Source organism: Scyliorhinus canicula, chromosome 20, assembly GCF_902713615.1.
Source record: "Scyliorhinus canicula chromosome 20, sScyCan1.1, whole genome shotgun sequence".
NCBI lineage: Eukaryota > Metazoa > Chordata > Chondrichthyes > Carcharhiniformes > Scyliorhinidae > Scyliorhinus > Scyliorhinus canicula.
In genome coordinates, this window is record NC_052165.1 from 76,118,728 (window position 1) to 76,145,611 (window position 26,884).

General features: G+C 49.6%; 1 protein-coding gene across 3 annotated transcripts in view; it reads right to left on the bottom strand.

Moving 5' to 3' along the window:
• The window catches only part of svopl (SVOP-like), a 143,955-nt gene that overhangs the window by 64,881 nt on the left and 52,190 nt on the right, over positions 1-26,884 (bottom strand). For all 3 annotated transcript variants that reach the window (XM_038780875.1, XM_038780876.1, XM_038780877.1), the window contains 3 exons: positions 13,903-13,997; positions 10,437-10,535; positions 3,243-3,314 (listed from right to left, as the gene is read on the bottom strand). In XM_038780875.1, coding sequence (XP_038636803.1) covers positions 3,243-3,314; positions 10,437-10,535; positions 13,903-13,997 — 266 coding nt within the window. The remainder of the gene's footprint in view (positions 1-3,242; positions 3,315-10,436; positions 10,536-13,902; positions 13,998-26,884) is intronic.

A 26,884-nucleotide genomic window follows, 5' to 3' on the forward strand; every position in this document is an offset into this window, starting at 1 on the left:
AATATCAACTCTGATTCCTCTTTGTGAGAAGTATCTCTCTTGAATCCGACACCGCAGTTAGCTGCAGTTCCCTCAGAATCCATTGAATAATTGACACCCATCTGTGCAGCTAAAGGGATGGCTACCAACCTGTGTCCATTTGACCCCCATCGAGTCCAGATTTCTATTTGTTTAACAAACTATGAAAGGTAAGAACTCAGAAGCAGGGGTACGATTTTGGCCTTTGAGTCCGTTCAGCAAGGTCATGGTCGATTTTCTACCTCAACGCCACCCTCCCACACCATCACCATGTCCCTCAATCCCCAAGAATCTACCTCTGTCTTGAACGTGCACTGTGACTGAACTTCCACAGCTCTCTGGGGCAAAGAATTCCAAAGAGTCGCAACTCCCCAGGTGAAGGCTTATTTCCTCATCTCAGGCCTAAAATGGTCAACCCCTTATCTTGAGACTGTGCCCTTGTGTGTTCTACTCACAAGCCAGGATAAATATTTTCTCAGCTTCTGTCCCTTCAAATCCTCTATACCTTCTGATGAGAACAACTCTCATTCTTCAAAAGTCCAGAGAACATGGGTCCATTCTACTCAATTTCTCCTCACGCGACAGCCCTTTCATCCCGGGAATCAATATAGTGTAGCATTGTTTCACGCTTTCAAGGCAAGTGTATTCCTTTTAGGGTAATGAGACCAAAACTGTCCTCAGTACTACAAGTGCGGCCTCAAAAAAGCCCTGTGCCATGGTGGCAGAACTTCCTTAGCCTGAAACTTCAACCCTCTCGCAATGACGGCAAACGTATAATTTACTTCTTAAAATCAGAAAGCCAATAATCAGGATAGTGAGCTATAGGAAGACAGTCGGTTCTGCTTTGCTTTCAGTTTTCAGACTGAAGTAGAATTGTGAGAAACTTAGCAGTAATGATACTCTCATCTCCCCAATGGTTGTACTTCAACCAATGAAACGAGTCCAGTCAGCCCACAAAATCTTTCTGGGATTTGTTATCCAGCACACAAAAGGCGATTATAAAATTCAGGCCCCAATATTGTACGAGGCATTTGTAAAGATACAACATCAAAGGCTGCTCATTGCACGAAGTTCGATTCTGATACCCGTTTGGAGCAGAGTCTCTCTCGCATCCCCCACTGTCTCTAAATCGCCACACTGCTCATCTGGTGTCCAGTACTGGATAAGCAGAAATGTCCTCCAATTGAACCTTCGGACTTCTGAAGACAGTGGCCGGATTTTTCAGACCCTGTCATGGTGGGACCCGCCGCAGGAGATTTAGCGGCCCAGCCAGATGTTTATTGACTTTCTGCGTGTGTTGGGCGAGGCCAGACAATCCCACCCAATGATATTGGGAGGCACCACAAATTCCGCCCCCTAACTACTCTCTCCCTGACAACAGCCTGAGGTTGTACCAGACAGTTCTCCATCTCAAGTGTCCTACTTCGGGGCAGCAGGGTAGCATGGTGGTTAGCATAAATGCTTCACAGCTCCAGGGTCCCAGGTTCGATTCCCGGCTGGGTCACTGTCTGTGTGGAGTCTGCACGTCCTCCCCCTGTGTGCGTGGGTTTCCTCCGGGTGCTCCGGTTTCCTCCCACAGTCCAAAGATGTGTGGGTTAGGTGGATTGGCCATGCTAAATTGCCCGTAGTGTCCTAATAAATGTAAGGTTAAGGGGAGGGTTGTTGGGTTACAGGTATAGGGTGGATATGTGGGTTTGGGTAGGGTGATCATGGCTCGGCACAACATTGAGGGCCGAAGGGCCTGTTCTGTGCTGTACTGTTCTATGTTCTATGTTCTACTTATCATATTTATTAGTGTCACAAATAGGCTTGCATTAACACTGCAATGAAGTGAGCAGCACGGTAGTGCAGTGGTTAGCAGTGCTGCCTCATGGCACTGAGGTCCCAAGTTCGATCCTGGCTCTGGGCCACTGTCCGTGTGGAGTTTGCGCGGGTTTCACCCCACAACCTAAAGATGTGCAGGGTAGGTAGACATTAAATTGCCCCTTATTTGAAAAAAATTAACTTGGTATTCTAAATTTTTAAAAAAACATTGCAATTAAGTTACTGTGAAAACCCCCTAGCCGCCACATTCCGGAGCCTATTCGGGTACACGGAGGGAGAATTCAGAATGTCCAATTCACCTAACAAGCACGTCTTTCAGGACTTGTGTGAGGAAACCAGAGCACCCAGAGGAAACCCACGCAGACACGGGGGAAGAGTGTGCAGACTCCGCACAGACTGTGACCCAAGCCGGGAATCGAACCTGGGTCTCTGGCGCTGTGAAGCAACAGTGCTAACCACTGTGCTACTTGACTCCCGAGATGAGCTTCCAAGCACATCTCAGGGTCGTCATTCCGACCGCCTATTTCCACTTGCATAATATTGCCCATCCCTGTCCCTGGCTCAGCCCATTTTCCGCTGCAATTCTCACTTCTCCACCTCCAGACATGACTATTCTCACGTACCCCGTGGCTGGACTCCTGCAGACCGCTCTCTGCAAACTTGAGTCCAAAGCTCTGTTGCCCATGTCCTACCTTGCACAAATGCCATTCACCTGTTACCCCTGCTTGCCGACCTGACTGGCTATGGGTAAACAATACCTTGAATTAAACTCTTCATCCTTGTTTATGAATCCCTTCATGAGTTGGCCCCTCCCTATCTCTGTAGCCTCCTCCAGCCCTTGAACCCTCCCGAGATATCGGAGCTCCTCCAATTCCAGCCTCTTCAACATCACCATGGGCCAAGCCTCTAGCTGAATAGGCCATAAGCTCTGGAATTCCTTTGCTGAATGCGGTAGTCACCACTGTTTGTATAATATGTATACGAGAGGTAATACGGTAAGGCTCCCGAACTACAGGTACGGGGTTAGATCCCTGCCTGCTGGCTCCGCCCAGTAGGCGGAGTATAAATGTGTGTGCTTACCGAGCTGCAGCCATTTCGGCAGCAGCTGCAGGAGGCAACATATATCTGCTTAATAAAGCCTCAATTACTCTCTACTCTCGTCGTAATCGACAGTGCATCACTGAACCTATCCATCTCTCGACCTCACTTTCCTCCTTTAAAACATGTCTTAAAGCTCTTTAACCAAGGTTTAGTTTCCCTTCTGCATTTGTTCCCCTTCTGTGGCTCAATACCATATTTTGTTTTATTTTGCCTCCGTGAAGCACCTCGGGTGGTTTCATTACATTAAAGATGCTGTACATATACAAGTGCAACTTGTTAAAGATAATTTTTAATCTTACTTTCCAACGTCCATATCGATCAGCAAGGTAACCCCAAATCCAACTGCAGGACATGAAACCCAGAAACACCATCTGAAATAATTGCATTAAAAGGCACAAATTGGTCAAAGCTTGGTCTTATTTTCAGTAAGTTATCCTAATTAATACAACTTGTCAAAAAAAGTTTTATTTTCCCCCTCACCCCCCATCCCTGCACCGCTGCCCACCCACCCCAACTCAGCCCTAATACCTGCACAGTTCATAAACAGTGATGAAAGGAATAGGTCTGGATCTCAATGGATCTGATTATTAACCATTCCAATAAAAATATTCCACGCAGGGGGATTTGAACAATTCTGCTCGATTTGCGGAGAATGACACCAGCTGATATCGGCCTAAGTTTACTTCCATCCGTGGCTGTAATATCAGGCCATGGGGACAGGAGTTCATAGATCATAGAATTTACAGTGCAGAAGGAGGCCATTCAGCCCATCGAGTCTGCACCGGCTCTTGGAAAGAGCACCCTACCCAAGGTCAACACCTCCACCCTATCCCCATAACCCAGTAACCCCACCCAACACTAAGGGCAATTTTGGACACTAAGGGCAATTTATCATGGCCAATCCACCTAACCTGCACATCTTTGGACTGTGGGAGGAAACCGGAGCACCCGGAGGAAACCCATGCACACACGGGGAGGATGTGCAGACTCCGCACAGACAGTGACCCAAGCCGGAATCGAGCCTGGGACCCTGGAGCTGTGAAGCGATTGTGCTATCCACAATGCTATTATGTGCTGCAACTGGATGCAGCTTTAATCAGAAAGATACTCCAGACCTTGGAAGGTAGTTCAATCAGGTTTATTGAACTAATAGCACAGTTAGCACAGTTCTCTGTCAGTTCAACTCTCTGCTAACATAAGTGTGGTTACTCTGTCTGACTGAACCAGACTAGCTCTTAGCCACGTGCTCGAGGTGTGATACTGTACATACACCCTGACTGACTCTCCAGATGTTCATCAGTGGAAAGAGGCGGAGTGTGAGTGCCTCTTGTCTTTTATAGTCAGATCCCACCCCCGAGTGTCCTGCCTGTTTATTGGTCATGTCCTGTTCTCTGTGCCCATGAGCTGCTTGTCTGTATAACATTATGTATGTGTCTGCATATTATGACATTGTTAACAAAGTTCTTCAAATGATTTATTGTTGCAAAAATCAATAAATACACTGGGGAGGGTAATTGGGGTGGCGGGAGCAGCCGGGGTCAGCAGGAGTCGGCTGACTTACGGAAGTACAATGGCCGGAGTTACGCAGCTAGGGGGGCCCCTAGCTTGGGGGGGGGGGATACCGGGTTGCTGCTGGAATGGCCAAGAAGGAGCTGGAGCATGCAGAGGGGGTCGGGATGGGGGTCTATCGCTGTGGGGAACGGGCTGAGCGGGGGGCGCGGGCACGTGGCGGATTACGGAAGGGTGAAGGCTAGTCGACGGGGGAGTGGGGCAGGTGGCCCTCCGATCCGGCTGATCACCTGGAATGTGAGGGGACTGAATGGGCCGGTCAAATGGTCCCGCGTGTTCGCGCACCTGAGGGGGCTGAAGGCGGACGTGGCCATGCTTCAGGAGACACACCTGAAGGTGGCGGATCAGGTTAGGATGAGGAAGGGGTGGATGGGCCAAGCATTTCATTCGGGGCTGGATGCAAAAAATCGGGGGGGGGGGGGGGGGGGGGGGGGGGGGGGGGTGGCGATCCTGGTGGGGAAGAGGGTGTCGTTTGAGGCGTCGAGTGAGGTGGCAGACAGCGGCGGGATGTACGTGATGGTGAGTGGTAAGCTGCAAGGGGAGCGGGTGGTGCTGGTCAATGTATACGCCCCAAATTGGGAAGATGCGGGATTCATGCGGCGCATGATGGGCCAGATTCCAGATTTGGAGGTGGGGGGCCTGATAATGGGGGGGGGGGGGGGGGGATTTCAACACAGTGCTCGATCCGCCACTGGATCGATCCAGTTCCAGGACGGGTAGGAAGCCTGCGGCGGCTAAGGTGCTGAGGGGGTTTATGGACCAGATGGCAGGGGTGGATCCTTGGAGGTTCGCGAGGCCGAGGGCCAGGGAATTTTCATACTACTCCCATGTGCATAAGGCCTACTCCCGGATCGATTTCTTTGTTTTGAGTAGGGCGCCGATTACGGGGGTAGTCGAAGCTGAGTACTCGCCGATAGCCATTTCTGACCATGCCCCACATTGGGTGGACCTCGAGCTGGGGGAGGAGAGAGACCAGCGCCCGTTGTGGCACTTGGAGGTGGGGCTGCTGGCAGACGAGGATGTGAGGGGGCGGGTTTGAGGATGCATAGAGAGGTACCTGGGGGCCAACGATAATGGGGAGGTCCGAGTGGGGACGGTCTGGGAGGCGCTGCTGGCGGTGGTTCGGGGGAGTTGATCTCCATTCAGGCCCACAGGGAGAGAGGGGAGCAGAGAGAAAGGGAGAGATTGGTGGGGGAGATGGGGAGGGTGGACAGGAGGTACGCGGAGGCCCCGGAGGAGGGATTGCTGAGGGAGCGGCGCAGCCTTCGGGCTGAGTTCGACTTGTTGACCACCGAAAGGCGGAGGCTCAATGGAGAAAGGCTCAGGGTGCGGTGTCCGAGTATGGGGAGAAGGCGAGTAGGATGCTGGCACACCAGCTCCGTAAGCGCGATGTGGCCAGGGAGATTGGTGGAGTTAAGGACCGGGGAGGAAATGTGGTGCGGAAGGGGGTAGACATTAATGGGGTCTTCAGGGACTTTTATGAGAGACTATATAGGTCCGAACCTCCGGCGGAAAAGGGGGGGGATGGGGCGCTTTTTGGACCGACTGAGATTCCCGAGGGTGGAGGAGGGACGGGTGGAGGTTCTGGGGGCGCCAGTTGAGCTTGAGGAGCTGGTTAAAGGGATAGGGAACATGCAGTCGGGGAAGGCACCGGGGCCGGATGGGTTTCCGGTTGAATTTTACAAGGCGTATGCAGACCTGTTGGTTAGGACCTTCAACGAGGCAAGGGGGAGGGGGAGCTTTGCCCCTGATGATGCCTTGGGCGCTGATCTCCTTGATCCTTAAGCGAGACAAGGATCCCCTGAAGTGTGGGTCATACATGCCGATCTCACTCCTGAATGTGGACGCTAAGATCTTAGCCACGAGGATAGAAGATTGTGTGCCGCAGGTTATCCACGAGGATCAAACGGGGTTTGTGAAGGGGAGGCAGCTGAACACTAATATACGGAGGCTCTTGAATGTTATAATGATGCCAGCGGTAGAAGGGGAGGCGGAGATAGTGGTGGCACTGGACGCGGAGAAGGCCTTTGATAGGGTCAAGTGGGGATACTTGTGGGAGGTGCTGGAAAGGTTCGGGTTTGGGGAGGGGTTTGTCAGTTGGGTGAGGCTGTTGTATGAGGCCCCGATGGCGAGTGTGGCCACGAATAAGAGGTCGGAGTATTTTCGACTATACCGAGGGACGAGGCAGGGGTGTCCCCTGTCCCCCCTACTTTTTGCGCTGGCAATTGAACCCCTGGCTATGGCACCGAGTGTCGCTCTATGAGACGACCTATTGTTGTATGTGGTGGACCCGGTGGGGGGAATGCCGGTGGTGATGGGGATTCTCCGGGAATTTGGGGATTTCTTTGGGAAAAGCAGTTTTGGGCCCCGTATCTAAGGAATGATGTGCTGGCCTTGGAACGGGCCCAGAGGAGGTTCACAAGAATGATCCCTGAATGAAGAGCTTATCATACGAGGAGTGATGATGTGGACTGGGGTTGGACTGGGGTGAGCACAGTAAGAAGTCTTACAACACCAGGTTAAAGTCCAACAGGTTTGTTTCAAATCACTAGCTTTTGGAGAACTGCTCCTTCCTCGGGTGAATAAAGAGGTATGTTTCAGAAACATATATATAGACAAAGTCAAAGATGCAAGACAATACTTTGAATGCGAGCATTTGCAGGTAATTAAGTCTTTTCAGATCCAGAGATAGGGGTAACCTCAGGTTAAAGAGGTGTGAATTATCTCAAGCCAGTACAGTTGGTAGGATTTCGCAAGACCAGGCCAGATGGTGGGGGGTGAATGTAATGCAACATAAATCCCAGGTCCCGGTTGAGGCTGTACTCATTTGTGCGGAACTTGGCTATAAGTTTCTGCTTGGTGATTTTGCGTTGTCGCGCATCCTGAAGGCCGCCTTGGAGAAAGCTTACCCGGAGATCAGAGGCTGAATGCCCTTGACTGCTGAAGTGTTCCCCAACTGGAAGGGAACATTCCTGCCTGGCGATTGCCGCGTGATGTCCCGTTCATCCGTTGTCGCAGCGTCTGCATGGTCTCGCCAATGTACCAAGTTTTGAGACATCCTTTCCTGCAGCGTATGAGGTAGACAACGTTGGCCAAGTCGCACGAGTATGTGCCGCGTACCTGGTCAGTGGTGTTCTCACGTGTAATGGTGGTACCCATGTTGATGATCTGGCATGTCTTGCAGAGATTGCCATGGCAGGGTTGTGTGGTGGTGTGGTTGCTGTTCTGAAGGCTGGGTAGTTTCCTGGTTTGTTTGAGGTTGCGTGGTTGTTTGAAGGCAAGTAGTGGGGGTTTGGGGATGCCCTTGGCAAGATGTTCATCTTCATCGATGACATGTTGAAGACTGGGAAGAGGATGTCGTAGTTTCTCCGCTCCGGGGGAGTGCTGGACAACGAAGGATACTCTGTTGGTCGTGCCCCGTGTTTGTCTTCTGAGGAGTTCGGTGCGGTCTTTTGCTGTGGCACGTTGGAACTGTCGATCGATGAGTCAAGCGCCATATCCAGTTCGTGCAAGGGCAAATTTCAGCATCCGTAGATGTCTGTCACGCTCTTCCTCGTCTGAGCAAATCCTGTGTATACGGAGGGCTTGTCCATAGGTGATGGCTTCTTTAATGTGTTTAGGGTGGAAGCTGGAGAAGTGGAGCATCGTGAGGTTATCCGTGGGCTTGTGGTAAAGCGACGTGCTGAGTTGACCGTCCTTGATGGAGATGAGTGTGCCCAAGAATGCAACCGATTTTGGAGAGTAGTCCATGGTGAGTCTGATGGTGGGAAGGAACTTATTGATGTCATTGTGTCGCTGTTGATGAGTGGTTGAGGACTCTGGGTCCATACTCATTGGGGTTTGGAAGGATGAGGGGGGATCTTATTGAAACTTACAGGATACTGCAAGGACGTGGAGAGGATATTCCCATGAGTAGAAAAAACTAGAACCCGAGGGCACAGCCTCAGACTGAAGGGACGATCCTTTAAAACAGAGATGAGGAGGAATTTCTTCAGCCAGAGGGTGGTGAATCTGGGGAACTCTTTGCCTCAGATTGCTGTGGAGGTCAAATCACTGTGTCTTTAAGACAGAGATAAATAGGTTCTTGATTAATAAGGGGATCAGGGGTTATGGGGAGAAGGCAGGAGAACGGGGATGAGTAAAATATCAGCCACGATTGAATGGCAGAGCAGACTCGATGTGCCGAGTGGCCTAATTCTGCTCCCATGTCTTATAGTATCAGGACAAGGCTGTTAAATCTCGCATTTCTCCTCAACTCCATTTTAAATAGGAAATCCCTTATTTTAAAACCCCTAGTTCTAGATTCTCCCACAAGAGGAAACATCCCCTACACAGCTAACCTGCCAATCCCCTTCGCATCATATGGGCGCGATTCTCCGCCCCCCACGCCAGGTGGGAGAATAGCGAGAGGGCCTCCCGACATTTTTCATGCCCTCCCGCTATTCTCCGTCCCCGTCCCCCCAACACCCGACTGACGCCACAAATCGCCGCTCGCCGTTTTTTACGGCGAGCGGCGATTCTCCGAGGCCGATGGGCCGAGCGGCCAGGCCTTCACGCCCGTTTCAACACGGCAGCAAACACACCTGCTCGCTGCCGTCGTGAAACGGCCGCCAGATGCCCGTTTGGGGCATCGGGGGGCCCGATTGGCACGGCAGTACCACGGCCGTGCCAAGGGGGGCATAGACCCACGATCGGTGGGCACCGATCGCGGGCCATGCGTCCGTAATGGACGCACTCTTTTCCCTCTGCCGCCCCGCAAGATCAAGCCGCCACGTCTTGCAGGGCGGCTGAGGGAAAAGACGGCAACTGCGCATGTGCGGGTTGGCGTTGTCCAACCTGCGCATGCGCGGCTGACGTCATCGCCCGTGTCAGCCGGCGTGACGCTTGACGTTCGGCCTTGACGACCGTCGTCAAGGGCGCGCCGCCGTGACACACGGGGCCGCGCTCCTAGCCCCGCCCGGAGGGGGGGGGGGGGGAGAAGAATCGGCCCGGAAGTGGGCCTGAAGGCTGCCGTGGGTCACGGCCTGTCCCACGGCAGCGGAGAATCTCGCCCTATATGTTTCAATAAGGGAAGAGAATAAGTTAGCCCACATTCAAAAAAACTAATAATGAATCAGGAACTGGAACTCACTGAAGTTAACACAGTCAATAAAACATTATTCAAAACAATGACAATCACAAAAGGTGGCCAATCCCCAGGATCAAATTCCTCGGGTTTTAAACAAAACAAGAGAGAACATTTCCATACACTTTCAATTGTTAGAAATTAATTTACAGGGCATGAGCGTCGCTGGCTAGGCCAGCATTTATTGCCCATCCCTAATTGCCCTCAAGAAGATGGTGAACCGAGGTCCCAGGTTCGATCCCGCCTCTGGGTCACTATCCGTGTGGAGTTTGCACATTCTCCCTGTGTTTGCGAGACCAGCCGTAAGATCCCACCCGTAGCTTCCACAGACGTCCAAAAGCGTTTGATAAGATTCCACATCGCTGAACGAAAATAAATTTGGGATATCTTGAGGTTGTGAAAGACACATGTAAATAAAGGATATTTCTTAAATGTGAAAGAAATCATGAACAATAACACTCCAAGTGAGAAATTACTTCATTGGAAAACCAAAGAGAAGGGTTCACAGTGCAAGACACCAAAATAGAAGAGTGAATCGGAAAAGTGGAGCCAAACAATTCCAGGCGTACAGTTTTAAAAGCCTGCAGACATTGAGAAGCTGCGATCCTTCTCATCAAATACAACAAGAAGTCGACACACTGCGTGCTAGCGGAGATTTGGATTGGATATGGTTCTGAACAATTGTCGTAAACCTGCTGTAGTACAATGCCGCTCTTGATTCACAGAGAGCTAACTGAAGAGGCTCCAACACAGACATAATGCCCCAAATAGGAATGGAAGTGCACAGGAGTAGACTTACTGTGGTAACCATGGCCACTTGCCATTCCTCAAGACGCCATTCACAACGAATGACTGGGGAAATGACTGCCAGCAGCATGATCTCCATGGCTTCAGCCACCTGAAGGAACAACCAGGGAAAGGTTAAAATCAAGATTCAATCATATTCAAAGATTTCAACACATCCTTAAACAAATTCACCTGTTAACCTCCGTTGACCCACTCAGAATTCCATTCCTACACAATTGATTGGAGTGAACAGCAGCTTATTTACTGAAAGCACTCCCACCTCAGAGATCCACAGAATCCCGGGAGTGCAGAAGGAGGCCATTCGACCCATTGAGTCTGCCCCGACACTCTGAAAGAGCACCCCAGCTAAGCCGACTCCACTGCCCTATCCTCCTAACCCCACCTAACCTGTGCATCACTGGACACTAAGGGGCAATTTACTGCGGCCAATCCACCTAACCTGCTCATCTTTGGACTGTGGGAGGAATCAGGAGCACCCGGAGAAAACTCACGCCAACACGGGGAGAACATGCAAATTCCATACAGACAGTCGCCCAAGGCTGGAATTGAACCCGGGTCCCTGGCACTGTGAAGCAGCAGTGCTAACCACTGTGCCACACGAAAAATGATGGCAGTCACAGTGGAAAAGATTCCAGTTCTTTTCCAGACAGCCCTGGTGGGTGGAACCCGGAATCACACTTTGATGATATCCAGTGGGGCACGGACATTGGAATGACGTGATTACTGCCACTGAGACAGTCCTTTCCCCTTTGTCAGATGGGTTAAGTTCAGATCTCACTCCAGACAGTTTCAGTATGTGGAGACCCTACTGCCAGTGCTGAATATTGGGTTGATATGCTTGCATCCGATGGCTCTGGCTGGTCTCCTCCCATTGAGAAGGCCGATGGGCCTCTTTCGCCTTGGTTGCAGCTCACCCAGGAGAAGATAAAGGCTATGAGGTAATCAATATAGCGTCTGATCTGTTCTCCTCCGGAACCTCACCATTGAATATTGATTTTTGGGATAGAATGGCCAGTGTTTACTATCTCTGCAATATTCCCCTCAATTATCATGTTTCAAGACCAAAATATTATCTTGGCTCTGTGTACTTACGTACTTATCCTCTTCATCCCTTGACGGACAGGAGACGGCTAGCTCTGTGGTCACACTCTCAAATCTGAGTCAGCAGGTTGAGGGTTCAAGCCCCAATGTAGGAATTTGAGCACATAACCTATGTTGGCACGGAGATGGTGCCGCACTGTTGATGCTGCTACATGGGGTACTCAGGCACACGAGGGGAAAAGGAATAGCTTAAGATGAACTCATGAAAGGAGCTTGTCTGATGCCTAAACACTGGCAGAACACTACTGGAGAGAAAGGCCTGCTTCTGTGATGTGAAATCCTGTCCCGACTTCCATGGCTGCTTTCTGCGCCACGCTGGGCAGAACTCAATCCAGGTAACTGGGGTCGTACCCGGAAGGTGGGGAGCCAGCAAGGGCCTGCGTTACCTCCGCTGGGGAAGGCCTGCTGTATCGAATACCTGTCAGGCACTAAGCTGGCCAGGAGCAGGCCCTCCCCAGGGTTTAGGACCTCAGGGGAAGAAATAGAGTTGCCAGCCAGTCAGAGGTCGGTAGCTCTTCATTAGCTGCCAGCACCACTGGGAGCGGTACCAGCTGCCTACACTGCGCCCACCAAAGACCTAATATTGTCAAGGGACCCAGACCAAAATGGCAAATCCCTTGTCCTCTGCTGGCTGAATGCCAAAGGCGACAGGACCATTAAAAGGAATCAAAATGGGGGAAGAGATTATAGCCTGACAGGACGATTAAGAGGGCATTAATTGCCCACATCATAGCCTCAATTAGTCTCTGGCTGGAAAGGCGTAGACATTCCTGCCCAAACTTAACCACCCCCCCCTCTCCTCACCATTCTCAGATACTTGTGATCTGGTTTATCAAGGGAACTTAACAAAGAGATTTGTTAAAATGTTAAACCCGATGGCTTTGATTTGGCACTACAGAATGGAAATTCCTCCTCAATTAATCCTTCCAATTCCACTCGCATGTTTACTGTGATTTTTGAGATTTTGCCTGTTGGAGGGTGAATAAAGACAACATGACTCAGCACTTTTAAAAAGGACCAGGTATTACATTGCACTCGAGCTGGAATGAACAAGTTTTCTTATGCTTGGGATTGGATGAGGAGAGCTTGGTCAGACTGGGCTGGTTTCCACTTGAGTTTAGAAGAGTGAGGGATGATTTGATTGAGGTTTGTATGATGCTGAACAGTCTTGACAAGGTGGATGTGAAAAGGATGTTTCCTAGTGTGGGCGAGTCCAGAATCCAGGGGCACTGTTCTAAAATCGAGATGAGGAGAATTGTTTTCTCTCAGCTCCCTGACCCTGCCTTGACAAGTCAGTTGTGCCAATTTAGTCAGCATTGCAATGCATGAGTGTGCCACTGATTGACACCCAATTTATAACCCTTTGGAAGCCAAGCCTACAAGCATTAAACTCCAAGGCTCATACATACATCTACATTCCTCCTCAACTGTAGCCAATGGCTAGGGGCCAAACCAGGGGCTGGTTTAGCTCACTGGGCTAAATCGCTGGCTTTTAAAGCAGACCAAGCAGGCCAGCAGCACGGTTCGATTCCCGTACCAGCCTCCCCGGACAGGCGCCGGAATGTGGCGACTAGGGGCATTTCACAGTAACTTCATTGAAGCCTACTCGTGACAATAAGCGATTTTCATTTCATTTCATTTCTTAACGGAGGGGTGCCATAGATGTGACCCCCCCCAATGCACGGCGTTATGGTGAGGTCACTCATCACCATCACAAAGAAGCTCATTCATCTTCCTCCAGCACTGTAGCCTCGCCCTCTTATGGAGGGTAAGCTGGCACTCACTATCACGGTCATTTTCTCCCGGGCAGAGGTGGTGACCTTGCCTCATGGACGTCTGTGCGATCGTGGCAAGAGAATGCCAACGCCTCTGCTCCACACCATCCCAGAGTTTGGGGAGGGCTCCCTCCGCGAAGCATGGTGGTGTCTTCCTGGCAGCCATTCCCCCAACTTGACTTAGAACAAGTGCTGGGGAGGCGTTTAAATGGAGGGCCCCACTGATTTCACAGATACGGGTTTCCTGGGGCGAGCGTATCAGAAGCCAGCCGCCGCAAGCGAGGCGTGAAGCACGTGGGGAAAGAAAATTTTGTTAAAGAGGCTCACAATTCAGTGAGGTTTCCCAAAGTCATTGCTGGTGGAATTCTCCCCCGTCACTTTGGAAAAAATAAGGTTAAGGCTCCACCCAGTAACTCTGTTTTTCTCTCTACAGATGCTGCCAGACCTACGGAGTATATCCAACATTTTTTTAAATTCAGTTGCTCGTCCTGTTAGTGCCATGTATTATTCACCTGTTGAAAGCAATGACAAAACAGTAGGCACTCCAGAGGTCGTTACAATCTCTATTCTACCAATACTCACGCTGGTGCTACCCATGATGGTGAGAAGTAAAATATGGAATCGCCCAAATCCAATTGCTTCCACGGCTTCTTCCACGGTATACGATTTTTTGGGGGCTGAAAAACAAAAGCAGTCACTGACTGAATTTGAAATGGAACATTATTCTGTCATTACAGCTTCACCCCGGCTGAGAGATGGTTGCATAGATATTGGTTCCTATATTTGAGTTGGCACACTGCGCCTTGACTGACATCTTTGTATCCTCATTGGCTACAGTGGAGATCCCAGAGGACTGGAGAATAGCTAATGTGGTACCACTGTTTAAGAAAGGTAGCAGGGATAATTCAGGAAACTATAGGCCGGTGAGCCTCATGTCAGTAAATTATTGGAGAGAATTCCAAGGGACAGGATTTATACCCATTTGGATACAAATGGATTCATTAGCGATAGACATCATTGTTTTGTGAAGGGGAGATCGTGCCTCACTAACTTGATTGAGTTTTTGAGGAGGTGATAAAGATGATTGATGAGGGGAGGGCGGTGGATGTTCCTTACCAAGGTGCCTCATGGCAGACTGGTACAAAAGGTGAAGTCACACCAGGATCAGAGGTGAGGTGGTAAGATTGATACAGAACAGGCTCGGTCACAGATGGCAAAGGATAGTAGTAGAAGGGTGTTTATCTGAATGGAAGGCTGTGACTAATGGTGTTCCATGACCTTCAGTGCTGGGGCCTCTGTTGTCTTGTATCCCACATTTGGAGGATTGCATTGAGAAAGTAGGACAATCAGCTTTTATTTCCAAATTGGATTTATTTAAAGGTTACTGGCAGGTACCTTTCGTCGAAAGGGCAAAGGAGATTTCAGCTTTTGTGACCCCAAATGGTATATACCAATTCAAAGTTATGCCATTTGGCATGAAAAACACCCCAGCCACATTTCAACGGTTAACTAACAAAGTCGTATCAGGATTATCCAATTGTGCAGTATACATCGACGATCTGGTAATTTTCAGCCAGACATGGAAAGAACATTTGAAACATCTGATGGAGCTATTCAATCTACTTCAGGAGGTGGGTTTGGTGATAAACCGAGCCAAAAGTGAATTTGGAAAAGCCCAAGTCGCTTTCCTGGAGTAGTTTCCGATACCCTCAAGACGAAGGGAAATAATGTGGTTTCTTGGCATGAGTGGATTTGATCGAACATTTGTGCAACGATTTTGTGGTGTGGTTGCTCCACTGATGGACTTGCTGAAGAAACGATACAAATTCAGAGGACAGCGGTGTTTCAACAGGCATTTGACTGCCTGAAAGCTGTGATAACCAATGCTCCTGTGTTGGAGAATTACAAGGGATTCTGTGATCAGATTGAACTAAAGTATCTGACTTTAAAGAGAAACGCTGAGACGTAGAGAAATGGATGGATCATGCAAAGACCTTCTTGTTCAAAGAGATGTCAATCGAGAAGGATTCCAGTTGGAGGAAGAACAAAAATGGACTATATTATTATACCTGTTTGCGTGTGTTGTTTTTTGAAACGAAAATGTATATTTACTATGTGCATTTCTTAAAGGGTGGTGAAAGTTGAAAAATGAAACCATCTTGAAGTTGATGGTTTATTTTTTCTCTTGGGGGAAGGTGTCATGTGAGAGTACCTTTAAGAAATGGGTGTTAATCAGTGATGTCAGAGTGAATGAATGAAATGAAATGAAAATTGCTTATTGTCACAAGTAGGCTTCAAATGAAGTTATGGTGAAAAGCCCCTAGTCGCCAGATTCCGGCGCCTGTTGGGGGAGGCTGGTACGGGAATTGAACAGTGCTGCTGGCCTGCTTTGGCCTGCTTTAAAAGCCAGCTATTCAGCCCTGTGCTAAACCAGGTGGGTGGAGCTGGCCTGTCTGTCAGCTTTTTATTTTTGTTTTAGGCTATATGCTGCAGGGTGTGTTTTAGTTTCATTTTCAGAGCTGGATAGCTGTAGTTACAGCCAGAAGGTGTATGAGACTCTCTCTCTGTAATCTAAAAACTGTAAATCGATCCCTTGGTGATTTAAAACTAATAACTGCTCTCAATAGTGAATTTAAACCTGATCTTTGTGTTTTAAAGTTGTTTTTTTTTAAGTCTTCTGGATGTTAAAAGGACAGCTTAAGGATTACTTAGTGTTGTATTCTTTGGGGGTGAAATTCGATTTGATGGTTGCTAAGATGTTCACTGTATGTATAACCTTTTAAAAACATTAACTTGAGTTCATAGAATAAACATCGTTTTGCTTAAAACAATACTTTGCGATTTCTGCTGTACCACACCTGTAGAGTGGGCCGTGTGCCCCCCATACCACAATCTATTAAAAGTTGAGGGTCAGGTGAACTCCATGATACACTTTGGGGCTCCCTAAACCCTGGCCCAAAGCACCTGCTGTGGTAATGTGAGTTTGGTTGTAAAATGTATTGTAAAGTTGGAATATCGTTAATAAAAATATTTTAGAAACAAAATCTCTGGTTCTTGACAATGATGCTGAATCTGTGTGTGCCAGTTAATCACCCTATATCAGCTGAAACTGTTTCTCCCTATCCACTCGACTAAAATCCCTCATATTGACACAAGATGGTGTTTTTAAGCCCATTGAGAATATCGGTTTCCTCACGCTGTAGCGTCTATATCCCCAACTTGGCCTTCAAACTGGGCTTTACTTTGAGCCGATTAATTCGACACACCCGGATTCAAACAGACTGGATTGCACGATTACAGGATATAGCAAACTACCTTCGTTATTTTACTGTACAAAAAAAAATAAACAGCTAAATGTGCCTGATGGGCAAAATGGTGGCGCAGTGGTTAGCACTGCTGCCTCACAGCACTGAGGACCCAGGTTCGATCCCGACCCTGGGTCACTGTCCGTGCGGAGTTTGCACATTCTCCCCGTGTCTGCGTGGGTCTCACCCCCACAACCCCAAAGATGTGCAGGCTAGGTGGATTGGCCACGCTAAATTCCCCCTTAAGTGGAAAAAAAAACTGGGTACTCTAAATTTTCTTTTTTAAATGTGCCTAGCAGCATTCGTACCATCAAAAGCTGTGTAATATGGCATTTTCTGGACATTTTATAAATGTTGACTGTCAGCCACATTTGCAGGGTTTACAATTTTATTTCACCGACAGAACTAATAAATTAAAGCAATAGGAGTGATTCTTGCACATCAGGTGGATGCAGAGCAGAGAAGGCGGAGGAGGGAGGGGGGACCTGATTGAGGTGTACAAAATTATGAGGGACATAGATAGGGTAAGTAGAAAATAACTTTTCCCCTTAAGTGCCAATAACCAGGGGGCATTGATTTACGATAAGGGCAGAAACATTAGAGGGGATTCTCGTACTGGATGAGGTTATGCTCAACCTTGCCGCTCGCCTGAGATCTGGTGATCCTTAGGTTAAATCACTACCAGTTCATAAGTTCATAGGATATAGGAGCAGAATTAGGCCATTTGGCCCATCGAGTCTGCTCCACCACTCGATCATGGCTGATTGCATCCTGGCCTAAACTCCACCTTCCTGCCTGTTCTCCATAACCCTTCAATCCATGACCAATTAAAAACCTGTCTAACGCCTCCTTCAATTTACTCACTGTCCCTGTATCCACCGCACTCTGGAGTAGCGAATTCCACAGACTCACAACCCTTTGGGAGAAGTAGTTTCTCCTCAACTCAGTTTTAAATTTGCTACCTCCCATCCTAAGACTATGACCTCTCTTTCTAGAAAACCCCATTAAAAATGTCCCTCTCTATCGCTCTCTCTCGGATGGGGCAAGGAGCCTATGGTCCTCGGGGCCTATGGTGACTTCCATTATTTTCGACATTACAATGGAGGCTACACTTCAACAAGTACTTCATCAACTGGAAAGCACTTTGAGACATCTGGTGGCCACAGAAAGAATTATATAACTGCATGACTGTTTTATCGCAGATCAATCCCAATTAATATTGCTTTTTGCGGAGCTATGAAAATATTAAAATTGGCAACGTCCTCTCCAGAGGGCTTTTCTCTCACACAGCCCATCGTTCTGCAGTTAAATGCAGATGTCCGTGGCTCAGAGTCTGATTAACTCACACACATATGCAAACTGTCAACTTTAGCTCTTCTAAACTCCTGCACACTTGCAACCCACTCGGAATTAAACCCCCACAATCTCTCAAATGCCTGTGTGTGAGCGGCAAAGGAAATCGACTGAGCAAACGGGGGAGGAATTCATCTGAGATTTACTTCCCACCCCGTCTTTATTGTTAATTTGTTCTTGGGATGTGGGCGTCGCTAACTGGACCAGCATTTGTTGCCCATCCCTAATTGCCCTTGAACTGAGTGGCTCGCCAGGCCATTTCAGAGGAGGACACTTAAGAGTCAACCACATCACTGTTTTGGTCTGGAGTCACATAGAGGCCAGACCGGGTAAGGACGGCAGATTTCCCTCCCTGAAGGACATTAGTGAACCAGGTGGGTTTTTACAACAATCTGTCTATAACCATGGTCATCGTTAGATTTTTAAAAATTAATTCAAATTTCACCATCTGTCGCGGTGGGATTCGAACCCGGGACCTCAGAGTATTACCCTGGGTCTCTGGATTACCAGTCTACTGACGATACCACTACACCATCGCCTCCCTCTGCAGCTAAAGCAACAAGGAAGACGGTTTTTAAAAATCTCTCAATTTTGTCTGGCTGTCAAACTGCCCCAGGATTTAAACGTACCTATAGGCCTTGATGACCCAATAAGGATCAAGCTGAAGATTGAAGCCCTACTCGGGATCAAGTTGAACTGTGCCAACAGTTTGGTTCAGTAAGAAGTCTGACAACACCAGGTTAAAGTCCAACAGGTTTGTTACAAATCACTAGCTTTCGGAGCACTGCTCCTTCCTCAGGTGAATGAAGAGGTAGGTTCCAGAAACATATATATAGACAAAGTCAAAGATGCCAGACAATGCTTAGAATGGGAGCATTTGCAGGTGATTAAGTCTTTACAGATCCAGAGAGAGGGGTAACCCCAGGTTAAAGAGGTGTGAATTGTCTCAAGCCAGGACAGTTGGGAGGATTTCGCAAGCCCAGGCCAGATGGTGTTGGATGAATGTAATGCGAAATGAATCCAAGGTCCCAGTTGAGGCTGTACTCATGTGTGCAGAACTTGGCTATAAGTTGGGGGCAGCACAGTAGCATAGTGGTTAACACAGTTGCTTCAGCTCCAGGGTCCCAGGTTCGATTCCCGGCTTGGGTCACTGTCTGTGTGAAGTCTGCACGTTCTCCCCATGTGTGCGTGGGTTTCCTCCGGGTGCTCCACTTTCCTCACACAGTCCAAAGATGTGCGGGTTGGATGGATTGGCCATGCTAAATTGCTCTTAGTGTCCAAAAAGGTTAATTGGGGTGACTGGGTTAAGGGGATGGGGCGGAGGAGGTGTGTGCTTAAGTGGGGTGCTCTTTCTAAGGGCCAGTGCAAACTCGATGGGCCAAATGGCCTCCTTCTGCACTGTACATTCTATGATTCTATGAAGTTTCTGTTCGGTGATTCTGCGTTGTCGTGCGTCCTTCAGGATTTGCTAGTGATCACAGCTAGTGTTTGAAACAAACCTGTTGGACATTGGCCTGGTGCTGTAAGACTTCTTACTGTGCTCACCCCAGTCCAACGCCGGCATCTCCACATAACAGTTTGGTAGTGAGACACTTTACATTATATGATTGGGAATATAGAAACAGAAGTCGACCATTCGGCTAGTTCACGGTCGATCCGATTATTAACTCCAATTTTTGCGCTATATGTTACACACTCAATATATAAAATATTGTCCCCTGTTCATTGATCAAAAATATCACATGGAAATCTTTAGGAATAAGGATCCACTGGCTCAACAATCTCCTTACTTCATAATTCGATTTCACACAACCACCCACCACCGGTCCTATCTTTCCCACTCCCCAGCGGATAGTCTCTTAAAAACTATTGATATTCCCACTTTCCTGGGAATATAATCCACAGTTTTATTACCTTTATATGACAAAATGTTTAATTATCCTCAATTTAACGTGCCCCCAGAATACTTCCTCATGCGGATCCCAGCACAACACATTTAACAGGCATTAGCTTGTTAAAGAGCTGATAACTTCACATTAACACAAACAAAACAAATGTCAATCCCATCAAAAAGATGCCCAATACCCTTGTCTGATGCAAAATATCAGGTCTCCACCACACTGTGCCATAGTGTTGGCAGTATATGATCTAAACATTTTGTGCAATTTTTTTTTTTTAAAGCATAAAACTGGCTGCCAAATCTCCATTGACCATTTTGCAAAGCCGTCAAAGGCTTATTGCATCTCCAAGATGCTCTATCACAGGGGTGGGCAAACTACGGTCCGCGGGCCGCATGCGGCCCGCCAAAGGTATTTCTGCGGCCCGCCAAGTCATTAAAAAAAAAAAAAAAAAAATTTTTTTTTTAAAATTTAAAAATTTTTTTTTTTTTTTTTTTTTTTTTTAATTTTTTTTAAGGTTAATGGAGGCGGGCTGTTGGGTTACTTACTGGTATAGGGTGGATACATTGACTTGAGTAGGGTGATCATTGCTCGGCACAACGTCGAGGGCCGAAGGGCCTGTTCTGTGCTGTGTATGTTCTATATGAGGCGCCCAGAATCATAACCGGGTGAAGTAATTATTTTACTTAATATACTATGCGGCCCTTTGTGAATTGTGAATTTTTGAATGTGGCCCTTGCACGGAAAAGTTTGCCCACCCCTGCTCTATCAATTCGATCGCATAAAGGGGAGTGTGCTGCCACATTGTGGTAAGGCTGAAGTACTGCACCTTTGGGCACATCTATCCCGAGGCACCAGCATCATGGGCGATTCACTTTGCTTTGATCAAAAACCAGGGTGTCTAGAGATTGATAGATTTTTTGAGTATAATAAAGAGACATTTTTAGCACGGTATTATGCCATTTTCTGTGGAAGGAAATATTTACAGTTTGAAAGGTGCTAAGTCACTGAAAGAACATAGAACATACAGTGCAGAAAGAGGCTATTCGGCCCATCGAGTCTGCACCGACTCACTTAAGCCCTCACTTCCACCCTATCCCAGTAACCCACTAACCCCATCTAACCTTTTTATTGGTCACTAAGGGCAATTTATCATGGCCAATCCACCTAATCTGCACATCTTTGGACTGTGGGAGGAAACCGGAGCACCCGGAGGAAACCCACGCAGACACGGGGAGAACGTGCAGACTCTGCACAGATAGTGACCCAGCGGGGAATCGAACCTGGGTCCCTGGCGCTGTGAAGCCACAGTGCTAACCACTATGCTACCGTGCTGTCCACGGCTGTCAGAGACACTGCCTTTCTGGTGAGATGCGAGGTCCATCCACCCTCTTGAAGTGGACATGGAAAGTTTCTTGGTAGTGCTGGAAAGAGCAGATTCCTCCTGGCATCCTGGCCAAGATACATCCCTCAGCTGACATTGTTAAAAAGCAGATTATCGGACATCCGGTGGCAGCGATGAGTGAGTAAGTCCACAACTCCCGCTCTCACTCCGGCGGGAGTTGTGGACCTGGTTCCCCGGTTTGTTCGGGATTGCTGAGCGCTGGAAAGACGGGCAGAGCTGCATGGAACCGCTGGAGAGCAAGAAGCAGTGAAAACAGGAGAGAAAAGGACAAAGGTAAAGTACAGTGGAAGCTGACCCGGGAGCAAAGATGGCGGACCTACGGACCCGGCGATCCAGCTAGCACTGGAAAACATGCTGCAGGTGATTAAGAGCAGTTTTGAAGAGTTGTAGCGGGATAACGGACCCACTTCAGAAGGCAGTGGTCCAATTGAACCAGAGATTGGATGCCCAGGACAAAAAAAGTTAAGGAGCTGGGGGAAGCGGTGGAAGAGTAGGCGGACACGCAGACGATTGCTGCGCTAGAAGTCGATGGGTTGAAGGAGAGGCAGAGGAGGCTGCCGGACAGATTAGAGGAGCTGGAAAATCTGAGGATCATCGGAGGGGGCTGAGGGAGCTGATGCCACAGCGTTTGTGGTTGACCTGCTGCTGCAGCTGATGGGGGCTGAAGCCTTTCCGCAACCGCCGGAGCTGGAGGGGGCACACAGGGTACAGGCAAGGCAGATGCGTCTGGGGGGGGGGGGGGTCTCCCCCGCCCGATGGTGCTCAGGTTCCACAGGTTCACGGATAAGGAGCGGGCGCTGCAGTGGGCAAAGAGCGCTAAGAGCAGCACGTGAAATAACAGTGTTCTTCGCATTTACCAGGACCTAAGCCAGGAGGTGGCCAGGCGTCGAGCAGCCTTTAAACAAGTTAAGGAGGTTTTGTTTAAAAAGCACGTGAAGTTTGCTCTGCTCTTCCCGGCTCTTCTTTGGGTCACGCATCAGGGCCAACACCACTACTTCTCTGATCCCGAAGAAGTGACGGACTTCGCGAGGTATCAGGGCTGGTCCCGCAAAAAGGACCCACGGGCTCCAGCTGGAGTCCGAGGGTTATTGTCTGGGGGGGGATGCCTACTGTGCCTGGACTGACGGTCGACTGTTTACTGCTTTAAAAGGTGCCTTGTGTTGTATTTTTGGCAGCTTTTGCCTACGGGTTGTGCCGGGGGGGGGGGGGGGGGGGGGGGGGGGGGGATATCCCCCTCTCGCTTATTTTTTTTTTACCTTTTTCGTGCTCTTTTTGTTTGTTGGAGCCTTTACTGTAACATGAAGGTGGACGGTAAACAATGGGGATTAAAGTTTTTGGTTGTGGGTTTTTAGGTTTGTTTTTGGGGTGGGTGTTATATAGGTCCTGTGTTACGGCGTTGTTACTTTATTAATGCTCAGAAAGGGATGTGTGTTATCACTTATCTGTTTACATAGCTGGAACTGTATTACATCTGAAGCAGCTTCACTTTCATAGAATTTACAGTGCAGAAGGAGACCATTCGGCCCATCGAGTCTGCACCTGCTCTTGGAAAGAGCACCCTACCCAAGGTCAACACCTCCACCTTATCCCCATAACCCAGTAACCCCACCCAACACTAAGGGAAATTTTGGACACTAAGGGCAATTTAGCATGGCCAATCCAGCTAACCTGCACATCTTTGGACTGTGGGGGGGAAACCGGAGCACCCGGAGGAAACCCACGCACACACGGGGGGGGATGTGCAGACTCCACACAGACAGTGACCCAAGCTGGAATCGAACCTGGGACCCTGGAGCTGTGAGGCAATTGTGCAATCCACAAGGCTACCGTGCTGTTTGATGTCCCCATCTCGTTTGATCTTTCCCATTTTAGTGTGACTGCTCCAGTGGGTCAGATCGGGGGATGGTGTGCTGATGAGTGGAGGGATGAGGTCGGGGAAACAATGGGAGTGAGACAAGTGGGCGTCGGAGGGATGAGTCACGGGCTAGCAGATTGGCTAGTCAAAGGAGTCAGGTGGGGGGGGGGAGAAGAGAGAGAATACAGCCAATAGATGGCAGGGGTGGGGTTATTGGGAGATGTTGCTGGGGGGGGGGGGCGGAAAAGTTATTCTGCTGACGTGGGAGGGGTCTGAAGTAGGTATTGGAGAGGTGGTCGGGGGTGGAACCTGCCAAGAGGCGAACCAAGAGAGGCACGGCACATGGGCCGGGGGCGGGCCCAAGAAGGGTTATGATTGACCGGCACGGGGGGGGGGCCGTGTGCCCTCCAACCAGGCTGATCACCTGGAATGTCAGAGGACTAAACGGGTCAGTCAAAAGGGCACGTGTATTCGCACACTTGCAGGCTCTAAAGGCGGGCGTAATTATGCTGCAGGAGACACATCTGAAAGTGTCTGACGAGACTAGGCTAAGGAAGGGCTAGATCAGCCAGGTCTTCCACTCGGATTTGGATTCTAAGCCCGGGGGGTAGCAATTATGATCAATAAGAGAGCGTAATCGCAGACAGCGGGGGCAGATTCCTTATGGTAAGGGGCAAGCTGGAGGGGAGGAGAGTGGTGCTGGTGAACATATATGCTCCGAACTGGGACGACGCTGACTTTATTAAAAGAGTGCTGGGGAAGATCCCGGACCTAGACTCACGCAAGTTGTTGATCGGGGGGTTGGGGGGGGGGGGGGGGGGGGGGGGGGGGGGGGGGGGGGGGACTTCAATACGGTCCTCGACCTGGGTCTAGACCGGTCATGTCCCAGAACGGGTAAACTCCCAGCAATGGCAAGGGAGCTGAAAGGGATCATGGAGCAAATGGGGGCAGTGGACCCATGGAGAGCCAGACGGCCAACGGGAAGAGGATATTTGTTTTATTCACATGTACACGGAGTATACACTAGGATTGATTTCTTTATCTTGAGCAGGGACAGTGTAAGGGAGGTAAAGAATACGGAATATTCGGTGATCACTATTTTGGACCATGGCCCGCATTGGGTGGACCTGCAGGGCGGGGGGCGAATTACCAACGCCCGCAATGGAGGTTAGACGTAGGATTGCTCTCGGAGGAGGGTATATGTGAGAGACTGCGGAAGTGTATGCAAAACTACCTGCAGGTGAACGATACGGGGGTAGGTTTCAGCAGCGACCCTGTGGGAGGCGTTGAAGGCAGTAGTGAGGGGGGAGCTGATCTCAATTCGGGCTCACAGGAATAGGACGGACAGAGCAGAAATGAACAGATTGGTTAAGGAGATCCACCGGATAGACGAGGAGCATGCAGGGTCCACGGGAGAGGACCTACTCAGGGAGAGACGGAGACTGCAGGCGGAACTGGGGGTGCTATCCACGAGTAGGGCCGTGGAACAACTTAGGAAGGCGAGGGGAGTGGTGTATGAGCATGGGGAGAAGGCCAGCAGATTGCTGGCACAGCAACTCGGGAGGAGGGAGGTGGCCTGGGAAATAAGTAGGATGGTGGACAGGAAGGGGAGCAGAGTGGAGGACCCGTCAGGACTGAATATGGTGTTTCAGGACTTCAGCTCTACACTTCAGAACCCCTAGTAATTGACGCCTCTACCATGGGGAAAAGCCTCTGACGATCCACTCGGTCTACGCTCCTCATAATTTTGTAGACCTCTATTAGGTCGTCCTCAACCTCCGTCATTCCAGTGAGAGTCCTCAGGTTTTATGCCACTGCTTTGGCTCGGGTCTGTGTGGAGTCTGCACGTTCTCCCGTGTCTGCATGGATTTCCTCCGGATTCTCCGTTTGCTCCTACAAGTCCCGAAATACATGCTTGTTAGGCAAATTGGACATCCTGAATTCTCCCTCTGTACCCAAACAGGCGCCGGAGAGTGACGACTAGGGGATTTTCATTAACTTCAATGTCATCAGCCATGACCTCAGTGGGTACCCCTTGTATCATGAGCCAACCAGTTATTCTTGGGTGGGCCTTGAAGACACCGGGATGTCCAAGTGCCTCAGTGTACAGCTGTATAGAACCTTAGTTAGGCCACACTTGGAGTATAGTGTTTAATTCTGGTTGCCACACTACCAGAAGGATGTGGAGGCTTTAAGAGAGGGTGCAGAAGAGATTTACCAGGATGTTGCATGGTATGGAGGGCATTAGCTATGAGGAGCGGTTGAATAAACTTGGTTTGTTCTCACTGGAACGTCGGAGGTTGAGGGGCGACCTGGTAGAGGTCTACAAAGTTATGAGGGGCATAGACAGAGTGGATCATCAGAGACTTTCCCCCCCCCCCCCAGAGTAGAGGGATCAATTACTAGGGGGCATAGGTTTAAGGTGCGAGGGGCAAGGTTTAGTGTTGATGTACGAGGTAATTGTTTTTTTACACAGAGGGTAGTGGGTGCCTGGAACTCGCTGCCGGAGGAGGTGGTGGAAGCAGGGACGATAGCGGCGTTTAAGGGGCATCTTGACAAATACATGAATAAGATGGGAACAGAGGGATACGGACCCCGGAAGTGTAGAAGATTTTCGTTTAGACGGGCAGCATGGTCGGCGCATTGTAGTATTAACGTAAGCCTATTTGTGACACTAATAAAGATTATTCCAGGGATCGAGCGGGGATCTGTGTGGCATTTCACGAGCTATAGCCCAGACATACATCCATGAGGTCACGGATGCCCTGTGTGCCTGGGCATCAGATTCATCACCTGGACCAGGCCCACCATGATGCCCGGGCTGCAGGATGTTCTGCCTCAGGTCTCGGGGTGATCGATGGTACGCATGTCGCCCTGCAAGCACCAGGGCATCACGGAGTGCCCTATATTAACAGGAAGGGATTGCACTCCTTGAATGCAAGATCGTATGCGGCCACCGCCTTTGTATCATGCATGTGTGTGCCTACTACCCTGGGAGCTTGCATGATAGCTACATCCTGGGGCACAGAGATTCCGGTGCCTTTGAGGACCACCCCAGTATGACTAGTTGGCTCATGGGGGACGAGGAATACCGCTGAGGTCATGGCCGATGACGAAAGTGCAGAGGCCCGAGACCGAGGCGGGAACCCCTTATAATGGAGGCCCAAGTGGCCACCCGTGTTGTTGTTGAGTGGTCCATCGGACTGCTGAAAATGAGGTTCCAATGCCTGGACCGCTCTGGTGGTGCCCTACAGTCCACCCCCAAGAGGGTCTCCCGCTTTGTGGTGGTCTGCTGTGCCCTCCACAACCTGGCACAGCAGCGGGGAAACATCCTGGAGGTGGAGGAGGAGTGACATGCGGCCTCGTCTGAGTAGGACAAGACAGGCCGCTGGGGCTGGAGGACAAGCCTGAGGAGGAGCCGGAGGATGGAGCACAGGCGAGGTCAAGGGTCCGACATGCCAGGAGGACCATGGAGGCCCTCACCATCTCCAAATCTGCATAGGATAAGGCGGTGCCCGTCAGCTCAACCACCCTCATTAACCCCCCCCCCCCATTTCCCTCCTTCCCCCCAATCCCCCTCCACCCCCCAATCCCCTTTACCCCCCCATATCCCTCCCCCGCAATCCCCCTAATTCTCCCGTGCCACTATTCCTTGCAACCCCATTACACCACCCCTCCCCAACCACACTGTTCCACCCTCCATGGGTCTGTGTAACATCACTCCAGGGTGATGGGCCTGTGTTGGCAC